The 26023-nt window shown below is 43.9% G+C and overlaps 1 protein-coding gene and 1 pseudogene across 5 annotated transcripts in view; one reads left to right on the top strand and one right to left on the bottom strand.

Moving 5' to 3' along the window:
* Positions 1–26023, top strand: part of TMEM241 (transmembrane protein 241) — a 119558-nt gene that overhangs the window by 22449 nt on the left and 71086 nt on the right. For all 5 annotated transcript variants that reach the window (XM_070452744.1, XM_070452741.1, XM_070452743.1 and 2 more), the window contains 3 exons: positions 7662–7743; positions 21223–21300; positions 24734–24759. In XM_070452744.1, coding sequence (XP_070308845.1) covers positions 7662–7743; positions 21223–21300; positions 24734–24759 — 186 coding nt within the window. The remainder of the gene's footprint in view (positions 1–7661; positions 7744–21222; positions 21301–24733; positions 24760–26023) is intronic.
* On the bottom strand, positions 8934–9717 carry LOC110130030 (dynein light chain 1, cytoplasmic-like; annotated as a pseudogene).

The raw sequence follows: 26023 nt of genomic DNA, 5'->3' as shown, positions 1-26023 counted from the left end.
TCTTCTGAGCTTTGACACTGCAGGCCTTGCCCAGACCACTCAGTGCCAAGGAATCTGCTGAACTCATTTTTGATAGGCTCACCATGTGGCACTGTCACTCCCTGGTCCAAATGGCCCTTTCTGACTTTTTAAGTCCCTGATATGAAATGTAAAACATTCCTAAACTGTTAGGTCTTGCATGTTAACTTGCATCTGCAGTCCCCTGGACCGTGTGCATGAGCAGGGTGCTTGTTTTCTTTCTCCCGTCTGTTAGAGATGAGATATGTACCTCTTCTATCCTGCCTCACTTCATATTCGGGGACTTGTACTCAGGCATATCCAACTCTTTGCAACCCCATGGGCTGCAGCCCATCAGGCTCCTCTGTCCATGGAATTCTCCAGGCAATAATACTGGAGTGGGTTGCCGTCTCCTACTTCAGGGGATCTTCCTGATCCAGGGATTGAACCCGGGTCTCCTGCATTGGCAGGCAGATTCTTTACCTCTGAGCCACCAGGGAAGCTCCCTGATCTCTTGTTCAAGGGCTGTTTTCAAGTTTGGAAACAGCTTTTGGGTCACTAGGTGTCAGTATAACACAGAGTTTTCAAGAATTCGGCTCAAGGATCCTGCCAGGCTCCTATGAACAGATAAACTGAGTGTTTTCAGAGAGCAGATGTTCCTTCAATAATGCACGCTCTATTTGAAAAACAAGTGATTTAATTTAATTAGCCTTCATCTCAATAACAACAGTTTTAAGATTCATGCCAACAGACTATTGTTAGCTTCTTGCAAAATGCTTTATTCATCAGGGTTCTTGGGGACAGTAGAGTGTGCAGAAGCAGAAAACAAAAAGTACACGATGCAAACAAGATGCAACATTTGTGCTAATAAATCATGTAGGAAAAATTGTGTGTCACCACTCTTTTTAAAGCCGACCCCATAGCAAATAGTCCTTCAACAGAGTACAGTCTGCAGTCTCTCTCAAAAAGAGTTGCTATGAGATCCCTCCTACACACACACACACACACACACACACACACACACACACACACACACACCCATGCACGCATGCACTTCTGGTTCAACAGCTCCCCAGAGGCCCTCAAACCACAGAGACTTCAGATTCTGTCAGGACCTTCTCAGGATTTATTCCTGTCTTGCCTCCTTTGATAGAACAATGCAAGAGTAAACCATCATGGGAGGCCCAGATGGTGCCACCTTATGAATTAAAGGTGGAGAGGAGGTGCTCCTTTGTTCCTAATAGACAGGCTGTTGAGTGTCTCGGAATCACACAGTGTTGGAGCTGCCAAGGATCATCTCCATCATTTCAAGCTGCTGGCACAAAAGACCGTGGGCTTAAACAACAGACATTAGACATTTCTCTCTCACAGTTCTGGAGGTTGGGATGTCCAGGATCAAGGTGCCAGTGTGGCTGGGTTCTGGGGAAGGCATCTTCTGGGTTTATAAACGTCTGCTTTCTTGCTGGGCTTCCCTGGTGGCTCAGTGGTAAAGAATCTGCCTGCCAGTGCAGGAGACTCGGGTTCAATCCCTGGGTTGGGAGGATCCCCTGGAGGAGGAATGTCAACCCACTCCAGTATTCTTGCCTGGGAAATCCCATGGACAGAGGAATCTGGCAGGCTCCAGTCCATGGGGTCACAAAGAGTCGGACACAACTTAGCAACTGAGCACACATGTATGCATGAACTCTTTCTTGCTGTGGCTTTACATGGTGGTGGTGTGTGTAGGAAATAGAAAGAGAGAGAGAGAGATCGTTGAAGCAGAGAATAGAGGAGGCATGTTCTTGTGTCTCTTCTTACAGGGGCACTAATTCCATCATGAGGGCCACACCCTGATGATCTGATTACCTCCCAAGGGCCCTGCCTCCTCCCATCACACTAAGGGTTAGAATTTCAACATATGAATTTGGGGAGTGCATTAACATGCAGTTCATAGCAGAGAGTGAATCAGTATAGGTCCTTGGAAGGCAATTATATAACCAGTTGCAAACTTTAATAGGTGTATCTTTGAACAGCAATTCCCTTCAGGAAATGTATTCTGAATATTGTGAAAACATCATGAATATGAGAGGAGGATATAGTCAAGGATAATCATCACTGCATTAGAATAGTGAAAAGCTAGTGCTCAGTCCCTCAGTTGTGTCTGACTGTTTGCAACCCTATGGATTGTAGCCCACCAGCATAGGATATAATTATTAATAAGTTGGGGATGACCTTTTTGACATGGGAAAAATGTTAAGCAGGTTATAAAGCAACCTGTATAGTTGGATCCAATTTTTGTTGAAGTGTTTGTATATATGCATATCAGTACTGTTTGGAAAGAGATGAAACAAGGTATTAACAGTAGTTATCTTTGGGTAGTAGGACTGTAATTATAATGTTTTTCTTGATAATCTGTGTTTTCAAAATTTTCTAACATGCCGCTGCTGCTGCTGTTAAGTCGCTTCAGTCATGTCCAACTCTGTGCAACCCCATAGATGGCAGCCCACCAGGCTCCGCCATCCCTGGGATTCTCCAGGCAAGAATACTGGAGCGGGTTGCCATTTCCTTCTCCAATGCATGAAAGTGAAAAGTGAAAGTGAAGCCGCTCAGTTGTGTCTGACTCTTTGTGGAAGGCACCATTTTTTAATAAGAAAAAGAGATTCAGTTATCATGGGAAACAAAATAACTTTGCCTCTATTCTAAGTTTCTAAATTCTTGTCTATTGAAGAAAAACGTTTGCTTTTTAATGCAGTTAGTTTTTTGTTGTCTCGGTTGTAGGTTACAACGTGATTGTTGTAAATGTTTATTGAATTTGAAATAGTTACAACTCCTCCACTGGGGCCATTTTAAAGAGGCAGATGACAGGATATAGGAATTTTTTGCTTTCATCCCCTGTCCTTGGAAACTGAGTAGCTGTAAGCACCCACAGTTCTGTTGAGAACAGTCTCTGAAGGGTTGAGAAAAGCAGAGGAAGAAATGTGAATTAGGATCATGACTGCAGTTTCCCGATGTATCTTGTTGCTTTGTACTGAATTAGCAAGAGCAGGGAAAACTTTTTTTTTTAAGTTACAGAAATAATTCATGGTGATTCATTCAGCACATATGTGAGTATCTATTGTATAAGCCAGATATTGTTTAAGGTGTATGGGATAAACAAGGAACAGAACAAACCAAAACCCTTGCTATATTCTAGCAGAGGTAGACAGACAAGAAACAAATGAAATGTAAATGGATGATGTGATAGGTGTAGAGAAAAGTGGAGCTGGATAAGTGGATAGTGTGTACGTGTGTGTGCCCGAGTGTGATCCAGTGGATGGGGTGATGGTTGTTATTTTGTATGGCATGAGTAAGAAGGATTCAGGGATAACATGACTTTTGAGTAGAGATCTGAGTACGTGAAAGAGTGAACCATGCAGGTATCTGGAGGGTGAGGGCTACAGGCTGAAGAATATTTGATGATCAACAGTGAGGTCAATGCAGTTTTATCCCACTTGTCAGTGGAAACATCATCATAGATATCTTTAAGTACCTCCTCAACAGCAATAATAAATAATAAAGTACAGAGCCTCCAGAAAAATACCAATTTAGATTCCCTGATGGCTTAGATGGTTAAGAATCTGCCTGCAATGTAGGAGACCTGGGTTTAATCCCTGGCTTGGGAAGATCCCCTGCAGAAGGCAATGGCAACCCACTCCAGTGTTACCGCCTGGAGAATCCATTCCATGGACAGAGGAGGCTGGCAGGTTACAGTCCATGGGGTCGCAAAGAGTTGGACATACTGAGCGACTAACACGTACACACATATCCCACAGCAGTATATGAAGGCGTTAATTTTATGACCCCCTATATTACATATCGTTTTTTAAAAACTGCTAGTTTCTTGGGCAAAACTTGGTATATTATTGTTTTTTAAAAGATTGGCTTAGTTTTTTATTTTTATTTTTATTTATTTATTTATTTGGCTTAGTTTTTTAAATTATTTATTTATTTTTAGCTCTGCTGGGTCTTTGTGGCTGTGCTTGGGCTTTCCCTTGTTGCAAAGAGCAGACGCTACTCTACTTGCAGTGCATAGGCTTCCCATCGTAGTGCTTCTCTTGTTGCAGAGCAGAGGCTCTAACTAGGCGGGCTTCACTAATTGCAGCACATCGACTCGATAGTTGCGGCACATGGGCTTAGTTGCTCATTAAGAACCAGGGATCGACCCCACGTCCCCTGCATTAACAAGCGGATTCCTGTCCACTGTATCACCAGGAAAGTCCAGTATATCATTGTTTAATTTTAAAATTCTTGTAGTATAATAGACGTTGAATAATTTTTCATATGTTTATTGGCCATTTGTATTTCTTGTGTGTATATGGGTATGAGAGAGAGACACAAAACCTATTTTTGTCATTTGACTGTTTTTCTTTTTTCTTTTGGGGAATTGGTTTTTCTGTCATTGATTTATAAACACTCATCCTACATCAAGCATATTAAACTCCAACCACTTTTATGTGTTGCCTGTATTTTTCCTGGTTTGTTAATCATTTTGTTAATTGATTTTCTTCATGATATTTTTGGCCATTTTATATAGGCAGATCTCTCAATCTTTCCTAGTGGTGCCTGTCCTTGGAGTTATGTATGGAAAACCCAGAAGCAGAACATTTATTGAATATTGTTTTTTAACATGCCATGCACTGCCCCAGATGCTGCTTATTCATTCTCTTAGCTAATCATCTCAGTAGCCTTCTGAACATTATTATCCCTATTTTATAAATGAAAAAATTGAGCTTTCACTGAAAACTAGCTTTAGAGCTGGGGTAAAAACCAACTAGCTTTAGAGTTGGGATATAGACCTGCTAAGTCGGAAGGTTTGCCTGACCATATTCTTTCTACTACATACAACCCCCTGCTCTGTATTTGTGCATCCTTCCTGCCCCCACCCCTAGATGACCTCGATGACCCCTAGATAACCCCTGTCCTAGATGCCCTGACCTAGAAGACAGGGCACAGCCCACCCAGAGATGTGAGTGAAATCTGTCCGTCTCTTAGAGCTGTTGGTTAAAGTTAGCTGACTGCTGGAACAGTCCTTGGAAGTGAAGAGAGCTAATCATAATTTCCGAGACTTGGGCAACCATGTGACTGTTATAAGATTATAGTCTCCAGTGCCCAGAACTAGATACGATTTTCATCACTTACTGCTATATCTTCTGAGAAAAGAATCCTCAGTTTTAGCTGAGCTAACTAGGATGTCAAAATTATAGTTTCCTTTCTTCCTGAAGAAAGGATTTTAAAGAACTGCTTCAAGAGATGACAAAAACACTAAGAAGCACCACCCTCGCAGCTCGTGTCTTCACCTTGTCTCCACACTGCCTGGAAGATCATGGAAAGTTCAGTTGTCCTGAATTTTATCTGCCCCAGTAGCTGTTGAAAGGTCTGACCCCTCCATATTGTGAGACCCCACTCACAGTTGTGAAAACTCTGGGAGCCAGAGATCCAAATTAGAATTCCTGAAGCAGCCTGTGTATATATTTTTTCTGGTTGAAGTTCTTTCTTTCTTTTTTTTATTAAAAGTCTTTATTGAATTTCTTACAATATTGTTTCTGTGGTACATTTTTTAGTTTTTTGTCCACAAGGCATGTAGGATCTTAGCTCCCCAACCAGGGGTCTAACTGGCACCCCCTGCATTGGGTGGCAAAGTCTTAACCACCTGACCACCAGGGAAGTCCCCTTTCTTTTTTTTTTTTAATAACAAAAAGAAACATGTTTTATTGAGAGAAAAAAATTCTATTCTAGTAGTAAGACATGGAGGGAGATTTAGTCAGACCTTATGCCATGCTCCATACTCATAGTACTTACAGAGATAGAATTTTTTTTTGGCTTAAAAATAACACAAATTTATTATCTTACACTTCTGGAGTCCAGAAGTCTAAGATGGCTTCACTTGGGATGACAAGTCTTTGGCGGTAAAGACTTTACTACAATTAACAGATTTTCCCTCATTTTTTTGTGTTTCAAAACTTTGCAGTACAACCTTAAATTTTCAGAGGTCCCAGTTGCTTTTCAGAATCTGCTGACAATTTTCATCCCCCCAAAAAATGTTTATTTGTACATATCTTCTAATTTTGCCTAAACGTTCTCTTTTTTTAAAAAAATACACATTTAAAAAATGTTGGTGGTATTTTCAAGCTGAACAGTCAATACTGTTTTGTTTTTGTTTATTTATTTTGGCCACACCACCCAGCATATAGGATCATAATTCCTCAACCAGGGCTTGAACCCACATACCCTGCACTGGAAGGCAGACTCCCGACTGATGGACCACCAGGCAAGTCCCTGTTGTGCAGATTTTTAAAATGATAACAGCATAGAAAATATTTAACACTGGGCCTGGTTTGTAGGAAAGGCTCAAACAATGTCAGTGGTGATGCTGGTAATATTAACTCTGCTGTGAGCACCTTGGCCGTTGCTGTGAGTTTTGGCTGAATGAATGTGTACAGGAGGTAGGGTTTGAAGGCCTTATTTGAGACTAAAAGCATTTTCATGCTGCATTCTCTGGGAGGTTGTGCAAAAAGCAGGTTTGATGATAGATAAAGTCCCTGCTCATGATAATCCAATTAACAAAGAACATTTCTTGAACAGGCACCATCCGAGGAGAGCAGTTCATTGAGTTACTTGGGATTATTATGTTATATTCTGCAGGAATGCTTTCACTAATTCATATTTATTATTAGAATGACTCTGGGAACTTGCATTAGCCAACTGAATGCATTTGTAACTAATGGGGAAAGCATACATCAGTGATGTGTGCTCTATGTAAAGCCTGGGATTTTGCTTTTCTTGAGGAGAGCAAGACCCTCAGCTGAGTTAAAAAAGCAGTTCTTGTTGTGGCCACAATGTAATTGAAGAAATGTGCCCTTGAGAAGTCCTTAGAGATTTCTCGAACTGGCATCCCAGGTTAGCTGCTGAGGCTCAGCACATGGCCACCCAGCTCAAGTTCAAGCGCTGGTTTCAATTCCATCCTTTTAAAACACTGTGGCTCCTTTCGTGGTTCGATGGAGCTGTTTGGTACCTTGCTAGGTGTGTGTGTGCTTAGTAGCTCAGTCGTGTCTGACACTTTGAGACCCCATAGATTGTAGCCTGCCAGGCTTCTCTGTCCATGGGATTTTTCAGCAAGAATACTGGACCGGATTGCCCTTTTCCTCCTCCAGGGGATCTTCCCAGCCCAGGGATTGAACCTGCATCTCTTATGTCTCCTGCACTGCAGGCAAATTCTTTACCCTCTGAGCCATTGGGGAAGCCCTTTGCTGGGGAAATAGCTTTTAAAAAAAATTTAAAAGGAATTTGGTGTGGCTTCAAAGCATCTGGCTACTTAAATTTCAAAGAATAATGTTCACTGCTCCTTAACAAAAAAAAACCCAGGTCTGTTCTGTCTCCCAACCTGCAGGAAGTCTTTTTCTGTCTCTAGCTTGTTTGTGGCTGATTGTGGGGTCAGTAACGCCACATCATTGGCTGAGTGATGGGCTGTGGGCAGAATGTTTTGGTCAGCCTTCATCCCGCTTGATGATACAGAGCGTGTCAGGCTTCACCAGTTACTTGGGGATGCTTAGACAACCACGGGTGCTGTATTTGGTGTATGGGAGGGTCATATCTTCCAGGGAGGTCTTTTGGACAGAAATATCATGGCCTCTTTCCCTCTTTTTCAGATCTGATGTTTTGACGTGGCTTCCTGCTTCGGTGCTATTTGTGGGTATCATCTATGCTGGTTCCAGAGCGCTGTCCAGACTGGTAAGTGTGAGAGCCTTTGAGGGGGGACAGTCCTTTTCTCATCTTCCTCTCTGCCTTTTAACTGGTTGCACCTCAGATCAATAGTGGACAGAGCATCAGCTTTAACGATGGTACAGCTAGATTGGAGAACTAGTCTTCAGGCTGAGGCCAATGTGGAGCCTGTTACCCCCTCTTCCTGAATTGAAGGGAACCACGTAACAGGGAAGGGACTTCCCTATAGCTCAGATGGTAAAGAATCTGCCTGCAGTGCAGGAGACCTGGGTTTGATCCCTGAGTCAGGAAGATCCCCTGGAGAAGGAAATGGCTACCCACTCCAGTATTCCTGCCTGAGAAATCCCATGGGCACAGGAGCCTGGTGGGCTATAGTCCATGGGATCGCAAAGAGTCAGACACAACTGAGTGACTAACACACACATGTTAACAGGGAAGAACAGACTTGTGTTATGAAATAGAGACTCAGAAAGGTGGAGACTCAGAAAGACAGAGTAGGGATATTTGTGGAGCTTGCTCTGTGTGGATGCAGCCTGTCCTTGGGAGCAGGGAGGGCGGGCTCAGTCTGTTCCTTACTTCCGGGGACCATGACCCCACCCATCAGTAACGCCGCCTGAGAGCGCTGGGCTTACTTGTGGGTGCACATGCCTGGCCTGAAATTGATGCCCATGACACGTGCACCCTAGTGAAACAAGTGTTCATTCTGTCCTCCCACCCAGCCCCCAGAATTGAGCTCCTCAAAGGAGGCTACTGTGAGGAACAGATTCCTTCCAGTTACATTATATAGTATGTGGAACTCCAGAAATTTATTTTGCCACCAAAAGAGAGCCCTCAAATATCACTGTTGACCAGAGTCAGAATGTGGCTTAAAAATCAGGAACGGTGTTAAGACCTCTTCGCTTTTAAAATCCCCTAATTGCTACTTTTATCTATCAGAAAATGATTGTATTCTGATGTTGGAAAAATGCAAACTCTTCACACAATTTAGTTTTCTGTTTTAAATGCATACTTCTCCAACCGATTTATTTCGGTAAAGGAATAGATTTTGAGGAGAAAAACCATGAGGCAGAGAGGTATGGAATAGAAAATAAGTACAGATGTAAGCTATTTTGCTAGTTGCAGTATAACCACAACAAACTAGTACAGAGAATGTTCTGGACAAAACAACACAATAAAGGTTCAGATATCAAGGTGTTCCCTTAAGCAAGACTGAAGATTTCAAGTCTCTGGTATTTGGAATTTAGGCTGCAGTCCTTGTTTTTGGATGGATCACTTGGTATGTGGCCCAGGCCATGCTTTAAACCAGATTTGAACCAGAAAATGACCCCTTGGCCCAGGTAGAAGTCGATGAAATGTTTGGTTTCATGTGTCACGTAACCAGCAAAGTTCCTCCACATGATGCTCTGCCGGGTGGGGTGTACTTCTTGTCAGACACCTTCTTGATGTGGGCAGCAATGTCCTTCTCTGATTATATTTCTCCAATGTCTGAGTAGCACACTCCACCAAGTCCTGTTGCATCTCCTCTGGCATATCAGCATTTAAAAAATTATTATTTAAAAAAATATTTATTTATTTGGCTGTGCAGGGTCTTAGTTTCAGCATGTGGGATCTTTAGTTGCGTTATACGAACTCTTAGGGCTTCCCTGGTGTTTCATTCAGTAAAGAATCTGCCTGCAATGCAGGAGACTCGAGTTCAGTCCCTGGGTCAGGAAGATCCCCTGGAGAAGAAAATGGCAACCCACTCCAGTATTCTTGCCTGGAGAATCCCATGAACAGAGCCTGTTGGGCTACACCCCATGGGGTTGCAAGAGCCAGACACCACTTAGCAACTAAATCACCATCATGTGAACTCTTAGGTTTGGCATGTGCAATCTAGCTCCCTGATCCCGGGCCCCCTGCATTGGGAACGTGGAGTCTTAGCCACTGGACCACCAGGGAAGTCAGCATATTGGCATTTTTGATCACAGCCTTTCGGTCACACATGGTTACCAAGGAGCGGTGTGTGTGCTTAGTTGCTCAGTTGTGTCCAACTCTTTTCGACCCTATGGACTGTAGCCCACAAGGCTCCTCTGTCCAAGGGGATTCTCCAGGCAAGAATACTGGAGTGGGTTGCTATGCCCTCCTCCAAGGGATCTTCCCAACCCAGGGATAGAACCTTGGGCTTCCCTGGTGGTTCAGCTGGTAAAGAATCTGTCTGCAATGCAGGAGACCTGGGTTTGATCCCTGGGATGGGAAGATCCCCTGGAAAAGGGAACAGCTACCTACCCCAGAATTCTGGCCTGGAGAATTCCATGGACTGTATAGTCCATGGAGTCACAAAGAGTTGGATATGACTAAGCGACTTTCACTTTCTTTACCATCTAAACCACCAGCTACTAGGGAAGTCCAAGAATACTGGAGTGGGTAGCCTATCCTGTCTCCAGGGCATCTTCCCAACTCAGGAATTGAACCAGAATCTCCTGCATTGCAGGCGGATTCTTTACCAGCTAAGCTACCAGGGAAGCCTGCCAAGGATCAGAGGGTTGGCCAACTGTGATGGTCTCCTGGGGGAGAGGCTGAAGAGGTTCAGACTTGTTGGGAGCGGTCATTGCTACCTAAGCCATGATGCTTCTCCAGATAATTTAGTTGGTTTTTTTTTGGCCATGATGCATGGCATGTGAGATCTTAGTCCTCCAGGAGTTGAATCTGCACCCCCCTGTATTGGAAGCATGGAGTCTTAACCACTAGACCGCCAGGGAAGTTCCAAAACAATATTGTTTTCTAACGTAAAGTTTATTGTTGTGCTGGCTCCTTAGAAGTCAGATATGAAAATGTGTTATGGTAGCTGTTCTCAAAAACAAACAAAATCTGCCTCTCTGGATAATGATAGCGTTGTTAAGGACAACTCCGAGGTTGCAAAATAGCAGTTGAAAATTAGTACTGGTAATTTCTAAATGAAATCATCATTTTTCTTTTGTGATTCATAAGCTTGAGTGAGTGGGATGTTCTGTGTGATGGGGGAGAGAACAGTCCGACTGACCTAAGAGGTGAGCCGCCACACCGCGTTGGTGGGTGCTGATCCTGGAATAGGGGCCAGGCTGGCTCACCGCTGCCCCTCTTGATGCGGTTGGGCTCCTCGGGTCTGCGGCCTCACTTTATGCCTTCTGGCCTGTAGGGGGAGCTGCTTCTCCAACCATAGAGTATAGGATTTGTTTGGGGAAAAAAAAAAATCTATAGTTGTATAAAAGCTTGTAAAATTTTTTTAGGCTCTGGATAGTTATGGATCCCACAATTTTTTAGTTTGAATAAGTAAGGTGTCATGTTAATAATGATGATGATTTTTTGCTTGTATGGTGCTTTTTCATATGTTTCTGGAGTGATTTCCTTTGTATCTCTCTGTGGGGTTCTTCCAGTCACCTGACAGAGGAAGGAACTTAGGTGTGGCAAGTTACCAAGACTTTCGCCACCTAATGGAAATCTCTTCTGACTCCCCACCTTTCACCTTTTCTGATTTGTCTTTTTAGGGTCAGTGTATATGGATTTTCAAATGAGCCCTGGGTATAATAGTCTTGCATAGACTTGAGACTCTTATGGTTGCAAGTGCTAGAAAGCTCACCAACTGGTCTGAGCAAAGGGGAAATCTCCTGGTTCACATTAATGAAAAGTCATCGGTTAGAAACTGCTTTAGGCATGGCTTGATTGAGAGATTTGAACTGTGGTGTTGGAGAAGACTCTTGAGAGTCTCTTGGACTGGGAGGAGATCCAACCAGTCCATCCTAAAGGAGATCAGTCCTGGGTGTTCACTGGAAGGACTGATGTTGAAGCTGAAACTCCAATACTTTGGCCACCTCATGCGAAGAACTGACTCATTGGAAAAGACCCTGATGCTGGGAAAGATTGAGCGCAGGAGGAGAAGAGGACCACAGAGGATGAGATGGTTGGATGGCATCACCGACTCAATGGACATGGGTTTGGGTGGACTCCGGGAGTTGGTGATGGACAGGGAGGCCTGGTGTGCTGCGGTTCATGAGGTCACAAAGAGTTGGACACAACTGAGCGACTGAACTGAACTGTTAGAGAGATTCCAGTGACCTACTCAGAATCCAGATGCTATCTGTCTGTCAGTTCTGCTCTGTCTTTGCTTCATCTCACAGTTCAGCTTTCCCCTCATGAGTCTTGTTGATTCCAGGCTCACATCCTCACAACTTCAAGTCTAATGGAAAAAGACTGTCTTCCTTGCAGCTTCTGCATAATTTCCAGGATTCACTCTGATTGCATCAGTTAGGGCCACTGCCCATCCCTGGTCTAAAAACTAAAAACTAACCAGGATGGAGTTATGCTGATTGGCTGGCCCTGGATCATGTCTTCCCTGAACCATTCTCCATGACTGGAAAGACCAAGAACACTATTTGGCCAGCCCTGGTCACACAGGATCCCCACCCACAACCATAGACTGATAAAGAATGAGGCACATCCTTGATATTGGGGTGTTTCATCAAAGAAAGGTATCAGGAGACGAGGTAGCCAATAAACCCTCAAAAGTCATTTGTAAATGTCAGTCCTGTATGTCTCAGGCACATGGAGAGCTCTCTAACCTGGAATAGTGCCTGTTCAAGTGTAGTCCACAGGTGGTGACAGCCTATGAGCTCTTGTTCAGTTCAGTTCAGTTGCTCAGTTGTGTCCAACTCTTTGCGACCCCATGCACTGCAGCATGCCAGGCCTCCCTGTCCATCACCAACTCCCAGAGTCTACCCAAACTCATATCCATTGTGTTGGTGATGCCATCCAACTATCTCATCCTCTGTCTTCCCCTTCTCCTCCTGCCTTCAATCTTTCCCAGCATCAGGGTCTTTTCCAATGAGTCAGTTCTTCACATCAGGTGGCCAAAGTATTGGAGTTTCAGCTTCAACGTCAGTCCTTCCAGTGAACACTCAGGATTGATCTCCCCTAGGATGGACTGGTTGGATCTCCTTGCAGTCCAAGGGACTCTCAAGAGTCTTCTCCAACACCATAATTCAAAAGCATCAATTCTTCGGTGCTCAGCTTTCTTTATAGTCCAACTCTCACATCCATACATGACTACTGGAAAAACCATAGCCTTGACTAGACGGACCTTTGTTGGCAAAGTAATGTCTCTGCTTTTTAATATGCTGTCTAGGTTGGTCATAACTTTTCTTCCAAGGAGTAAGCATCTTTTAACTTCATGGCTGCAGTCACCATCTGCAGTGATTTTGGAGCCCCCCAAAAATAAAGTCTGCCACTGTCTCCCCATCTATTTGCCATGAAGTGATGGGACTGGATGCCATGATCTTAGTTTTCTGAATGTTGATCTTTAAGTCAACTTTTTCACTCTCCTCTTTCACTTTCATCAAGAGCTCTTGTTATCTGGCTCTAAGCAGACTGTGCCAGAGTGAACATCAAGCTTGGTACTAAACACATTGTTTAGTTGAGCTGGCTTTTTTTTTTTCACAGCCATACTTTTTGAAGAAGGAAGCACTGTACCAACTTACATTCTGTGTGTGAGCTCCTTATTGTCTTTTTTTAAAATTTAATTTATTTATTTGGCTCCACTGGGTCTTAGTTTGAAAGTGAGAGATCTTCGATCTTAATTGCAGCATGCTGGATCTAGTTCCCTGATCTGGGCCCCCTGCATTGGGAGAGCGGAGTCTAGTCACTAGACCACCAGGGAAGTCCCTGGAGCTCCTTTTCTTCTGAGGGGACTGCATTTTAATGGCCCTGACCTAGAACACAGATTTGTTTCATGGGCAGAAAGAAGCTGCTGCATTTCAAACACTAAGCAAAGCAAAGCAACCCCAAACCAAATACACCTGGCTAGAGGAGGAGGAAGACAGAAAGGAGAGACTTACTTTTTTCTTTTTTAGTGAAATAACTCAACCCAGCATCTTTTCTTTGTTTTCTGAGTTTTTTTGTTTTTACATAGTTGCTTAAAAATCTACAACAGAGTGGATGAAACATGAGGTACTTGTACAGCTTGTGTTAGATGGAAAACAGGCATCAACATGCTGGTGCCAAGCTGTCAGTTTCATGGATTCACGAGGAACTGGGGGAGAAAGCACTCAGTTAAAATCCGTGGGCGTGTTGTTATGCAAAACACTTACGGAGTTACTTTGCTCCATAAAGGCCTCCTTTATCCAACGAGACTTTGAAGCCATTCTTCTGATGTGTACCTCCTGAGAGGAAGCTGACTTAACTCTGCAAAGGCAAGGTGGGGACATTCTTTATTTTCCGCCTTAAACTCACAACCAAATGATAGAATTAAGGCAAGATTATTTGGGGGGCTCTCTATTCAGCAAGTATTTTGTTGGGGAGTCTACTACTGGGGGCTTAACAAGGAATAAGACCCAATCAAAAAGTGGGCCAAAGAACTAAACAGACATTTCTCCAAAGAAGACATACAGATGGCTAACAAATACATGAAAAGATGCTCAACATCACTCATTATCAGAGAAATGTAAATGAAAACCACAATGAGGTACCACTTCATGCCAGTCAGAATGGCTGCTATCCAAAAGTCTACAAGCAATAAATGCTGGAGAGGGTGTGGAGGGGAACCCTCTTACACTGTTGGTGGGAATGCAAACTAGTACAGCCACTATGGAGAACAGTGTGGAGATTCCTTTAAAAACTGGAAATAGAATTGCCATATGACCCAGCAATCCCACTGCTGGGCATACACATTGAGGAAACCAGAATTGAAAGAGACACGTGTACCCCAGTGTTCATCGTGGCATCGTTTATAATAGCCAGGACATGGAAGCAACCTAGATGTCCATCAGCAGATGAATGGATAAGAAAGTTGTGGTACATATACACAATGGAATATTACTCAGCTGTTAAAAAGAATACATTTGAATCAGTTCTAATGAGGTGGATGAAACTGGAGCCTATTATACAGAGTGAAGTAAGCCAGAAAGAAAAACACCAATACAGTATACTAATGCATATATATGGAATTTAGAAAGATAGTTAGCGATAACCCTGTGTGCGAGACAGCAAAAGAGACACAGAAGTATGAACAGTCTTTTGGACTCTGTGGGAGAGGGCGAGGGCGGGATGATATGGGAGAATGGCATTGAAATATGTAAAGTAGCATATGTGAAATGAATCACCAGTCCAGGCTTGATGCATGAGACAGGGTGCTCAGGGCTGGTGCACTGGGATGACCCAGAGGGATGGGATGGGAAGGGAGGTGGGAGGGGAGTTCAGAATGGGGAACACATGTACACCCATGGCGGATTCAAGACAGTGTATGGCAAAACCAGTACAATATTATAAAGTAAAATAAATAAATAAATAAATAAATAAATAAAATCTTAAAATGGAAAAAATAAAAGAAATTTAGGTCAAGGGAAATAGAAGAAGGCCACAGAGAGACTTAGCACATAGAAATTTATGCTATAGCATCTTATGAAACAAATATAATTGGGCGTTGGTTTCAGCTCTTTATCTTTTTGCAGTGAAGTAAAGAAGTTACAAGAGGCTGCGTGCTTGTAAGGTAAATGCAAGCTTTTGCTGAAGAAATGCAGTGTCCTTCTTTGCTCTCAATTCCTTCTGTATGCTCTGTGCTCAGTGTGTCCAAGTCTTTGCGACCCAGTGGATTGTATAACCCACCGGGCTCCTCTGTCCCTGGCATTTCCCAGGCAAGAATACTGAAGTGGCTTGCCATTTCCTCCCCAGGGACTCTTCCCAACCAGGGATCAAACCCGCATCTCCTGTGTCTCCTGCATCATAGGCAGACTCTTTACCCATTGGACTCTCAGTTACTTAGTCCTCATTATGGGTAGGATTGGCCACATAGGGTCTTTGGTTCCGTCCTTATAACAAACCCAATGGTAACCTAGTTTCTGGGATTCCTAGTCCGTCTGGTAGCATGATGACAACATGGTTCAGTAGGAACAGTTCTCTAGGGTTAAAACTGCTGCTCTCCAATTATCTGACTCCTTTCCTTTAGGAACATTTATTTCTGCAGGCATGATTTTGATAAAAAACTAGGCAGCCAAATGTTCAAAGGTATATTCTTTGGCAAGAGCCTGGCGATGAATTATTCTATAATATATTGTAGATTGAAGTCACACACATCCAAATTGAAGGTAGGATTGATGTTCTACAAAACTAAGAAGCCAACCCACAGCTTGGCTAAGCGAGCCGTCCACACTCCTGCAGAGGGACCCGAGGCCGTGCCTGTGGACAGGGCCAGAGCTTTCCATAGAAAACTGTTTTAAGTCAGTCCCAACACCTGAACAAACAACAATCAAAGCTTGAAAATTCCATGCTGGGAAGCATGGGAATAATGAAAAATTTGAAGTAAAAGTTACTGATTTCTTTTTACAGCCAGAGAAAAATTTCCAACGGTGCATGGACAAAATGTTGAATTTTAAGTGAATGGACTCCAAGAATAAATTAGTTGCAAATTATGCCCCTGAGTCATGAAATGAATTGGACTGCAGTGTAGTTGAGTTTGGTCAATTATGTTTTGTGTAAAAAATGATGATTTGGGTTTCATGGTAGTTGATCTTGGGCCATTTTTCCTAATGAAAGATGGTGGGACCTTTTGTTATTGAGGCCATTCCTAGCACCTTGACAATGTGGAAGAACAGACTTGATTTTCTGTTCTCTTTAGCAGTAAGCTAGTGTCTAGATTGTCTAAAAGTGGTTTCAGATTATTAAGAGGCAGGTTTAAAAAGAGAATCAAGGTACATCCCTTCCTTTTCTCATCTGTATAATAGGGATGTTATTAGTGTTTCTCTCAAAGGGTTATTATGATGATTCAGCATGTAAAAGCAGTTAGAATGGAGTCTGGCACATAGGAAGCATTCAGGGTATCTTGACTGTTATTATTGTTATTATCATTTCTCAGAACTTTTTTTTCTTTGGCCATACCATGTGGCTTGTGGGACCTTAATTTCCCGACCAGGAATCAAACCCATGCCCCCTGCAGTGGAAGCGAGGAGTCTTAACCCCTAGACAGCCAGGGAAGTCCTCATTTCTCACAACTTTTGTCTGATTTCACAAAAGTAAGTCTACTGAACTTCAGCCTGTAAAGGGCAGGTTTTCTGAAATAATTGGTCACTGGCGTCTCTTGAACTAATCACGTAGTTCAGACTAAGACTTGGTACACAGAGGTGGAGGCCAGGGGAAAGTCAGTAATTTTAAGTTGCAGATTGCCTTAGTATTGTTCTTGATAGATCTCTTTGGAGGCCTATAAAAGTCAATGGTAGAGTTACTGTTTCTAAAGTCTGCTAGCTCCTCAGTCAAGAAAGATGGCTTGAGAAATTCAGATTAGACCATTTTAAAGTAGAAATGGATGATGTCTCTTTAAACATGGGGTTTACGCTAAGGTCATGCGTTTTAGATCACACCAGTTTTATCACTGGAGGACGAAGACTGGCAGATTTTGGAACAATACACAGTTGTGATGGACTTTGTACAGGTGTGGATCCAGGAAGCTTCCACTGGGAGCTTGCCATAACCTGGATCCTATAACTTCGAGGATGGGGCTTCCCTGGTGGCTCAGGGGTAAAGAACCCGCCTGCCAATGTAGGAGACGCGGATGCTATCCCTGGATTGGGAAGATCCCCTGGAGAAGGAAATGACCACTCACTCCAGTATTCTTGCCTGGGAAATCCCATGGACAGAGGAGCCTGGTGGGCTACAGTCCATGGTATCACAGAAGAGTCAGACGTGACTTAGCGACTAAACAACAACAAACATCAAGGCTGGGAGCGTGGGCTTTGCTGTTACTCGGTTGGAATCCTGGAGTCCCACCCTGAGCCAGTTGTGAGCTCACCAACAAGCTGCCCCGTCACCCTGAGCTTCAGTTTCCTTGTCCGTAAATCGGGGTAACAGCATCTGTGGATACAGTTGTTGAGAAATGATTTAAATAAGAGAATGCAATTAAAATAATTAGCACTGTGCTGGACACATTGTTGGTACTTATTATTAGTGAACTTTAACATCAGTTCTATATGTACAGATAGGTACTTTTACAGAATCTGCTCAGATTCTGCTAGGGCGATGGAGGAACCTATTGACGGTTTATAAAATTGAGAAAGTAAAACCTCTTTGAGGTCAAGAGTTAGAGTCTAGTGAAAGTGAAAGTCACTCAGTCGTGTCCAACTCTTTGAGTCAACCCTAAATCTCATCTCCTTTCTGACTTTAGAGTCACGGAGGCAGAAACATGTAAAATCAGGTCTTGTTGTGTGCTCAGACGCTCAGTCTTGTCTAACTCTTTGTGACCCCATGGACTGTAGCCTGCCAGGCTCCTCTGTCCATGGGATTTCCCAGGCAAGAATACTGGAGTGGGATCCAGTTTGTTTTTCCAGGGGATCTTCCTGACCCAGGGATCAGGTCTTAATTTTAAATAAATATGATCTAGGTGGCCCTTTTATTTTCAGTGTCATGTACCACAGGATTAACCTAAAGATTTTCTGTTCTGTCTTCTTAGGCTCAGACCTGGAAGGCCAGGGCCCAGGTTTTCCCAGCATGAACCTAATGGATGAGGCCAGTTAAAAAAGTCTCTAGTAATTTTAAAATACATAAAACATAATAGAAAACATAAAAGTTTAAGAGGAATAAAAAGAGGCACAAAAGATATGAAAAACATAGGAAATAATTATGATTTTAAAGGGAAAAAAGAGTTGAGTTGAACTTTCAACGAAAAAGAGTAGAAAACATTAAAAAAAGGAAGAAAAATGTAAGAGCTCAGAATGAAATGAAACGGTGTGAGTTAGAACAAAATACTAAAATAGGGCAGAGCTATAAAATTATAAAAGTCTTAATGACAAAGTAAAAATATATCCGCCCCAAAGATAAAGAATAAATCCACCTGGAAGTGATAGGGCAGTAGCATCTGCTTAAAGACCCACTTAAGGGTCCTCGAAGCGGAAACAATTTCTCAGCTCAGATGGCCCTTTTATTTTCACTGTCATGTACCACAGGATTAACCTATAGATTTTCTGTTCTGTCTTCTTAGGTGTCCTCGATCGACACCACTGAGTGGAGGCTTGGTACCCGTTAACATTGACAGCCTTCATGCAGGGCTCCTGCATGGTTTCCACCCTTCCTCCCAATAGCTTCAGGTTGTAGGTATTGTTATCCTCATACTACAGGGGAGCAAACTGTTTGGATAAGCGCCCTGCTCCATGAGCAGATGGTGGAGCTGGAGCCTGAAACCCAGGCTGATGCCAAAACCCATGCATATTCTTGATTTTCTTCTGCTTTCCAGGAAACATCACCAGTGGCAACAACAAAGAAAATAGCAAATATCCCTTGCCCTTCAATCCCTCCCTTGGCCTTGTCAAGATCATCTGTCAAATTAGGAAAGACTGCTGTTCTTAGCAAACAGCCTGGCAATAGTCAGTGTGCAGTGGGTACTCTGTGTATCTTGACAGCCCACTGCTTGTTGTCCAGTCTTTAAGTTGTGTCCAACTCTTTGCAACCCCATGGACTGCAGCATGCCTGTTTCCCCCATCCTTCACCATCTCCCAGAGTTTGCTCAAGTTCACGTCTGTTGAGTCGGTGAGGCTATCTAGGCATCTCATCCTCTGTTGCCCCTTTCTCCTTTTGCCTTCAATCTTTCCCATCATCAGGGTCTTTTCCAACGAGTCGGCTCTTCACATCGGGTGGCCAAAGTGTTGGAGCTTCAGCTTCAGCATCAGTCCTTCCAATAAATATTCAGGACTGATTGCCTTTAGGATCAACTGGTTTGATCTCCTTGCTGTCCAAGAGACTCTCAAGAGTCTTCTCCAGCACCATAATTTGAAAGCATCAGTTCTTTGGTGCGTGGCCTTCTTTATGATCCAACTCTCACATCCATACATGACTACTGGAAAAACCCTAGCTTTGACTATATGGAACTCTGTCGGTAAAGTGATATCTCTGCTTTTTAATATGCCACCTAAGTTTGTCCCACTGGAGTGTTACATTTTAAAAATATTTTCTCCTTCTCCCCCTTTTTTTGGGGTTACAGTGTTGATCCCAGTTATTCCACCTTTGACTTTAGTCTCCTAAATGTTTCCCTCCTGTGTCCACTTTTCTTCATCTACACAGCCACTACCAGGTTCAGGCCACCATCTGGGGATTCCTTCTGTTAGTCTCCTGTAGCTACTGTGACAAATTACTACATCCCTGGGTGACTTAAAACAACAGAAACTTTCTCTCTCCCAGTTCTGGAGGCCAGGGTTCTGAAACGGCTGTGCTCCCTCCAGGGGCTCTCGGGGAGAATCCGGGCCTCGCCTCTTCCGATTTCTGGGGGCTGCTGACATGCCTTGGCTTGTGGCTGCATCCCTCTGTCTCTGCCTCTGGGGTCACAGTGCCTATTCTCTATGTGTGTCACATCTCTGCTTCTCTCTTAGGAGGATACATGTATTTGCATTTGGGACCCACCTAGGTCATCCAGGGTATTCGCTCCATCTCCAGATTCTCGATTTAATTATATTTGCAAAGGCCCTTTTTTACTGTATGAAGTTGACTTTAACAAATCCGAGGGATTAGGACTCGGGCATAGCTTTTATTTTTAATACTTATTTCCATATGTTTATATGTATTTGTTGTATTTATATGTATTAGTATTTATGCAGCTGTGCTGGGTCTTAGTTGCAGCACTCAGCCTCCTCAATCTTTGTTGCGATATGCAGGATCCTTAGTTGTGCTATTTGGGATCTGATTCTCTGACCAGGGATTGAACCCAGGCCCCCTGCATTGGGAGCACAGAGTCTTAGCCACTGGACCACCAGGGAAGTCCTGCGGCTAGAGTTTTGAGGGTCGATTTTCAATCTGCCACACCACTAAACTTCTGTAATCATCTCTGTCTCTTCTGCACCCAGCAGCCCAAGTTCCTATAAACATGCAGATGCAGTCATGTCACTTGGACTTTAAACTCTTCAGCATCTCCTATGGCCCTCGGGATGGTCCTGACTCCTTGATATGGTTACCTCCTCACCTTCCCCTCGCCCACCTTCCCCTTCCACACTATTTCCACCCCACTCAGATCCTCTGGGCTCTCATGTGCTCTTCTGTCTCCAGCCTTCTCCCACCTTGTCTCTTTTTGCTGTGCTCATTCTAGCTCATCATTCGGTTCCTGTTTAGACTTTGGGCTTCATTTCTTCCGAGAAGGCGTGCTCTGCCCACGCTGGGTTAGTTTTGCCTTTCTGTGCATCTGGTCAGAGCTCTCACCTCTAGAGAGACAGCCTATCTGTCACGTGTGCAGCTGTTTATGGGATGTGTCCCCTACACCTAGCACAGTCCCCGACACACAGTAGGTGCTTAATAAGTGATGAGAAAACCCATAGGAAGGGAGTCCCTACACCTACCAAGCATCATGCCAGCAGCGAGAACACTGATCCACGCAGAAGGGTTTATGCTGGAGAGGAGTAGCTATGTGAATGCCAGCAGTTCCCACAGATCTTTTATTTTGAAGCAGACATCAAGAATTATGTAATTATGAGATCAAAGAAATATTTTCATGCTTATTCCTTTGTTTTCTTTCAGGCCATTCCTGTGTTTCTCACTTTGCATAATGCAGCCGAAGTTATCATCTGTGGGCACCAGAAGTGTTTTCGGAAAGAGGTAAATGATTACGCAAAAGGCTAGTTTCACTTCCCTTGCTTGAAATTTCAAAGACATGCTTTTTATGTACGGCCCAGGTTAGTGCCTGCCTTTTTCCTGCCATCTGTTTCCAGTCAAGGCTGCCTAACGGTGGTCATTAATTATTTTCAAGGACCACAGTTTCGACATCCCTTTCGGTTACCCAGCATACGCTTGTGGGTCTGAACAGAACTCACCTCCAGTCCAGTAATGAACCAGGGGCTGAGGGGGGCTGAGGAAGAGATGCCTGTGGGCCAGGAGGGTGTTGGGGGAGTGGGCATTACCCCACCGCATCCCAGCACCACGAGGAAATTGATGGCAAGCTTCCCATAGGGTGCTGGGAGCTTTAGCCCACCCCAGGGAAAACTTCTTTTCTTCCCCACCCCAGCTCTGCCTTCCACCACCTGGAACAGCTTCCCACACCTTCTGGGCCTCCATCTGTGCAACGGGGAGAGAAATGTCACCCGCCCAAGAGTCGTAGGAGGACCCTATCAACTACTTGGTACTCCCAACACTTTCTGGCACATAGTAGGTGCTTTGTACTCATGAGCTATGATTTTTAATCTTATGAGTGGTAGATTTTTTTTTATTGTAGTGGTTTTTGCCATACATTGACATGAATCAGCCATGGATGGTAGTTTTATTTTTTAATAATTTTATTTATTTTTTATCTTTGGCTGTGCTGGTCTTTGTTTCTGTGCAAGCTTTTCTCTAGTTGCGGTGCCCAGGCGTCTCACTGTGGTGACTTCCCCTGTTGCAGGGCACAGGCCCTAGGGCTTCAGCAGCTGTGGCTCCCAGGTTCTGGAGCACAGGGTCATTAGTTGTGGAGTGTGGGCTCAGTTGCTCCACGTGATCTTCCCAGATCAGGGGTTGAATCCCTGTTTCCTGCACTGACAGGCAGATTCTTTACTACTGAGCTGCCATGGATGCCCATTGGTGCTTTTAGTTTGGTACCTCTTTTGAGAGTTCCTTTGTTCTAATATCTGCCTGTTTCAGATGACTTCCATCAAAAATTTGTAACTCTTAAACTCGAGAGAGGCTAGTGGGTCATTCAGGCAACACACTTTTTGTAGGCGTGCTGGGAAGAGAGGTGGTCTTCCGGTGGCCAAGGCCACTCCACTCACTCCAAGGGACCAAGGGACTTTTCTGACACACAGATCTGATCATGTTCCCCCACATACAGCTCTTCAGGACTGCCCAGACCTACCTGGAGGCACACAAAGCCCTTCACCACCTGGGCCCCGTCCATCTGTCCGGCTTTAGAAATTCCAGCCATAGCCAAACTTCTGTCTTTTCCTAGACCATGTCTTGATGTTTCTCTACTCTGATCTGTCAGGAAACCTCTTCTCGAACCCCCACCCCCATTCACTCTGTGAATATTTCTGCATCCCTGGGTGTGTGGCTGCCCTGCCAGGCCCTGGGTCTACAGTCATGAGCAAGAAGCGTAGTTTCTGCTCTTAAGGACATGACCGAGCCACTGACATTCACGTGGGCACACGCCGCTGCATTGGAAGCTCGGAGTCTTAACCGTTGAACCGCCAGGGAAGTCCTGAGCATCCCTTTCGTTCTCATCTTCATTTCTACTCTTCTTCCAAACTCTGGAGATGTTGGCTGTGTTTAGCTCAGAATCTGTTAGTGACACATTTTCCCAAGTTGGGAGCAGTTATCCAGTTGGCAGGCCAGGTCACCTCTGCGTGTCATCCTTCCGGGACCGAAGGGATTCGAGTCTCCACCAGGGGGCAGGGGAGGCAAGGTCCGCTTTGCCTTTTGGACTGTTGAGGCAGGTTCCACAAAGCTGAGAGAGAACATAGGAGAGGTAACGAAGGATCTAAAGACGGGAACCATGGCTCTGTTCACAGACACCTCGTGTTTATTAAACCAATGCCAACCGGATGATTTAGTCACATGTGAAAACTTAAGGGAGCCTTCACAGCAAACCACACAATTCTCTTGCCAGTGCTTGACCTTCTCTAAAAAAAAAAATTGAGATATACTTGAAAGATAAAATTATATTCACTTCAGGTGTTCAGTATAAGGATTCAGCGTGTATATTTCGAAATGATCACCACAGTAACTCCAGTTAACATCCGTCACCAGGCATAGTTACAACATTTTTTTTTTCTTGTGATGAGAATTTTAAGATCTACTCTCGTAACAACTTCCAAAACATGCAGTAGACTGTTGTTAACTGTAGGCACTGTGCTGTACATTACATCATCAGCACTTGCTCATTTTATAATAAATGGAAGTTCGTACCTTTTAAGTGCGTCACTTTTATAGTGTTATTTATTTATTTATTTGTTAGCTGTGCTGGGTCTTCCTTGCTCCACGACCTTTTCTGTACTCTCTAGTTATCGTGCACGGGCTTCTCATTGCAGTTCCTTCTCTTAGTGGGAAGCACATACCCTGGGACGCGAGGGCTTCAGTAGTTGCAGCCCCCAGGCTCTAAAGCACAGACTCCATAGTTAGTTCCTCTCCTGTATGTTGGATCTTCCCAGACAAGGGATTGAACCCCTGTCTCCTGCACTCGCAGGAGATGGATTCTTTACCTCTGAGCCACCAGGGAAGCCCAGTGCTTCACTTTTAAATAATATGGTCATACTTCACACTTCGAGCCAGAGAAAGGAAAAAACCCCAGAACTGTAGTTTGTCCTCAACTAGCAAAACAATCCTTCTGAAATGTACAGAAATAATCTCTTACCTGGCCATTTTCCTGATCAAATGTAGAAAAATCTATGCTTCTCCCTGCTACAGATTTCTTCCCAAGTGCCAAGGCCTAATTCCCTTAAAGTAATAAAAAAGGAAGTAATAAAGGTGGAGTCTGTGTTAAAATTTCTTTGTTTCTTCATTTCAGGGAGCTGTAAACGCCAAGTTGCGATTTCCCCAATCTGCCCTTTTTTCCTTCTCTCTAGGGGTGGACTCAAATGTCCCTGCTCCTTTTTTTTTTTCTGTTTCCTAATTTACACATCATACCAGAGAATTTATAGCACTGCTCAGAGTCAGAGCTGGATTAATGAAAGGAAAATTTAAAGAGACAGAGTGGAATAGAAGTTGAACCAGAGCCTGATTTCTTTTCCTGCACAGGATACATCGATTTCTGTCTCCTTTTCATGGCGCGTGAGATATTTGAAGGCATGGGCGCGGCGGCATTGTGCCTTTTTGTGGGTAAACAGAGTTCTAATGGTGAGAGTGGTAAAACTACTCATCCAGAAGTGACTCACCTCTGGACCTCTGAGTCATCCTTCATTTGGTCCAAGCAGAAAAAGCCTCAATAAAAACTGAAGTGCAGCAACTTGTTAAGACCCCAATAAACTTACTCATAATTTATGTGCTTCTTGATCTAAATATTTTCTTTTAAGGAGAACAAAAAAAATTTTTTTAAAGACTAATGCTAAGTCTTTTTATTTTCATACAGAAAACTTCTCCTGCAAAGATTTGTAGGTAAGTTTAAAAAAAAAAAAAAAACTCCATAAACCTCTAAAATAGAAGATTTAACCTGATTTTAAACTCTGATAAGAAACCGTCTGTTGATGATTCATACTTGAGAGTTGACAGAGGAATTTCTTACAAACACTCGTATATCCCTGTTTCATGTCTATTTCAAAAATTTGCTTCCTTTTTTTTCCCTGAAATATTTTATTTCTAAGGGGAAAACAACCCGTGCTAGGTTTCAACCACTGATGCCCAGAATTTCGCTGAGTTGCGCAATACTGATGAAGAATGAAAATGGAAAAATGGAAACGACTTAAAGTTTTAAAAATAAGGTTTGCAGTTTATTGAGTTTTTAAGAATTCCCACGGTGGAAAAAGGTGCATCCAGGGATCTGAGTCGTGGTCTTGGGCCACATGGCTCCATGGCCGTGGACAGGCTGCACACCCCTGTTTCTCAGGGTCCCCAGTTGAAACATGAGCAGTGACCTGCCTCCCCCCGAACCCATCCCTGTGCCCCCTTTTGTGCAAATTCTGATCCGAGTGCCTCATTCTCTGATGACTTCCTGTCTCCTGGGCAGTAGCTGCGAAGCTCAGTCCTGTAGATAGAGAATCAGCAGAAATGCTTTGATGCATGGATTTGGGCCTTTTTGTTTCAGCTATTTCTGGGCTTTTATCCAATCTCCCTTTTTTTTTGGCCTGTATTACAGGCTGCTACTTGAAGAAGAAAAGAAACCCACAGTCAGGACTCATCCTCTTGTTCAAGAGATTAGCAGGTGTTAAAGAGAGGCATTAAAACCCATTCATGCCATGCCTGGTGGAATCAGGTGTTGCTCAAGGGCAAGTTTGGTGGGAACCTGGGCTCTCTCACACCTGGCAGGCCCCCTTCTCCCCTCAGTCCCAAGGGCCTGTCTGTTTGAGGGCTCTCACACTCATTGCCTGTGGATGGTGAAGTGTCCTACGTCTGAAGCAGGGGTCCCCAACCTCCAGGATCTAATGCCTGATGATCTGAGGTGGGACCGATGTAATAATAATAGCAATAAAGCGCACAGTAACTGTAATGTGCTAGAATCATCCCCAAACCATCCCCCTACCCTGGTCCATGGAAAAAAATTGTCTTCCATGAAACCGGTCCTTCGTGCCAAAAAGGATGGGGACCGGAGCTCCAAAGCCTTCTGTCCACTGCAGGCAGACACTGAAGTCATGAGGGTCCTCCTCTCCCCACACCTGCAGCCTGTCTATTCATGTGCAGTTGCAGGAATCCTCGCTGTAAGCCT

This window comes from Odocoileus virginianus, chromosome 22, assembly GCF_023699985.2.
Source record: "Odocoileus virginianus isolate 20LAN1187 ecotype Illinois chromosome 22, Ovbor_1.2, whole genome shotgun sequence".
NCBI lineage: Eukaryota > Metazoa > Chordata > Mammalia > Artiodactyla > Cervidae > Odocoileus > Odocoileus virginianus.
This window is presented reverse-complemented; position numbering and strand designations above follow the sequence as displayed.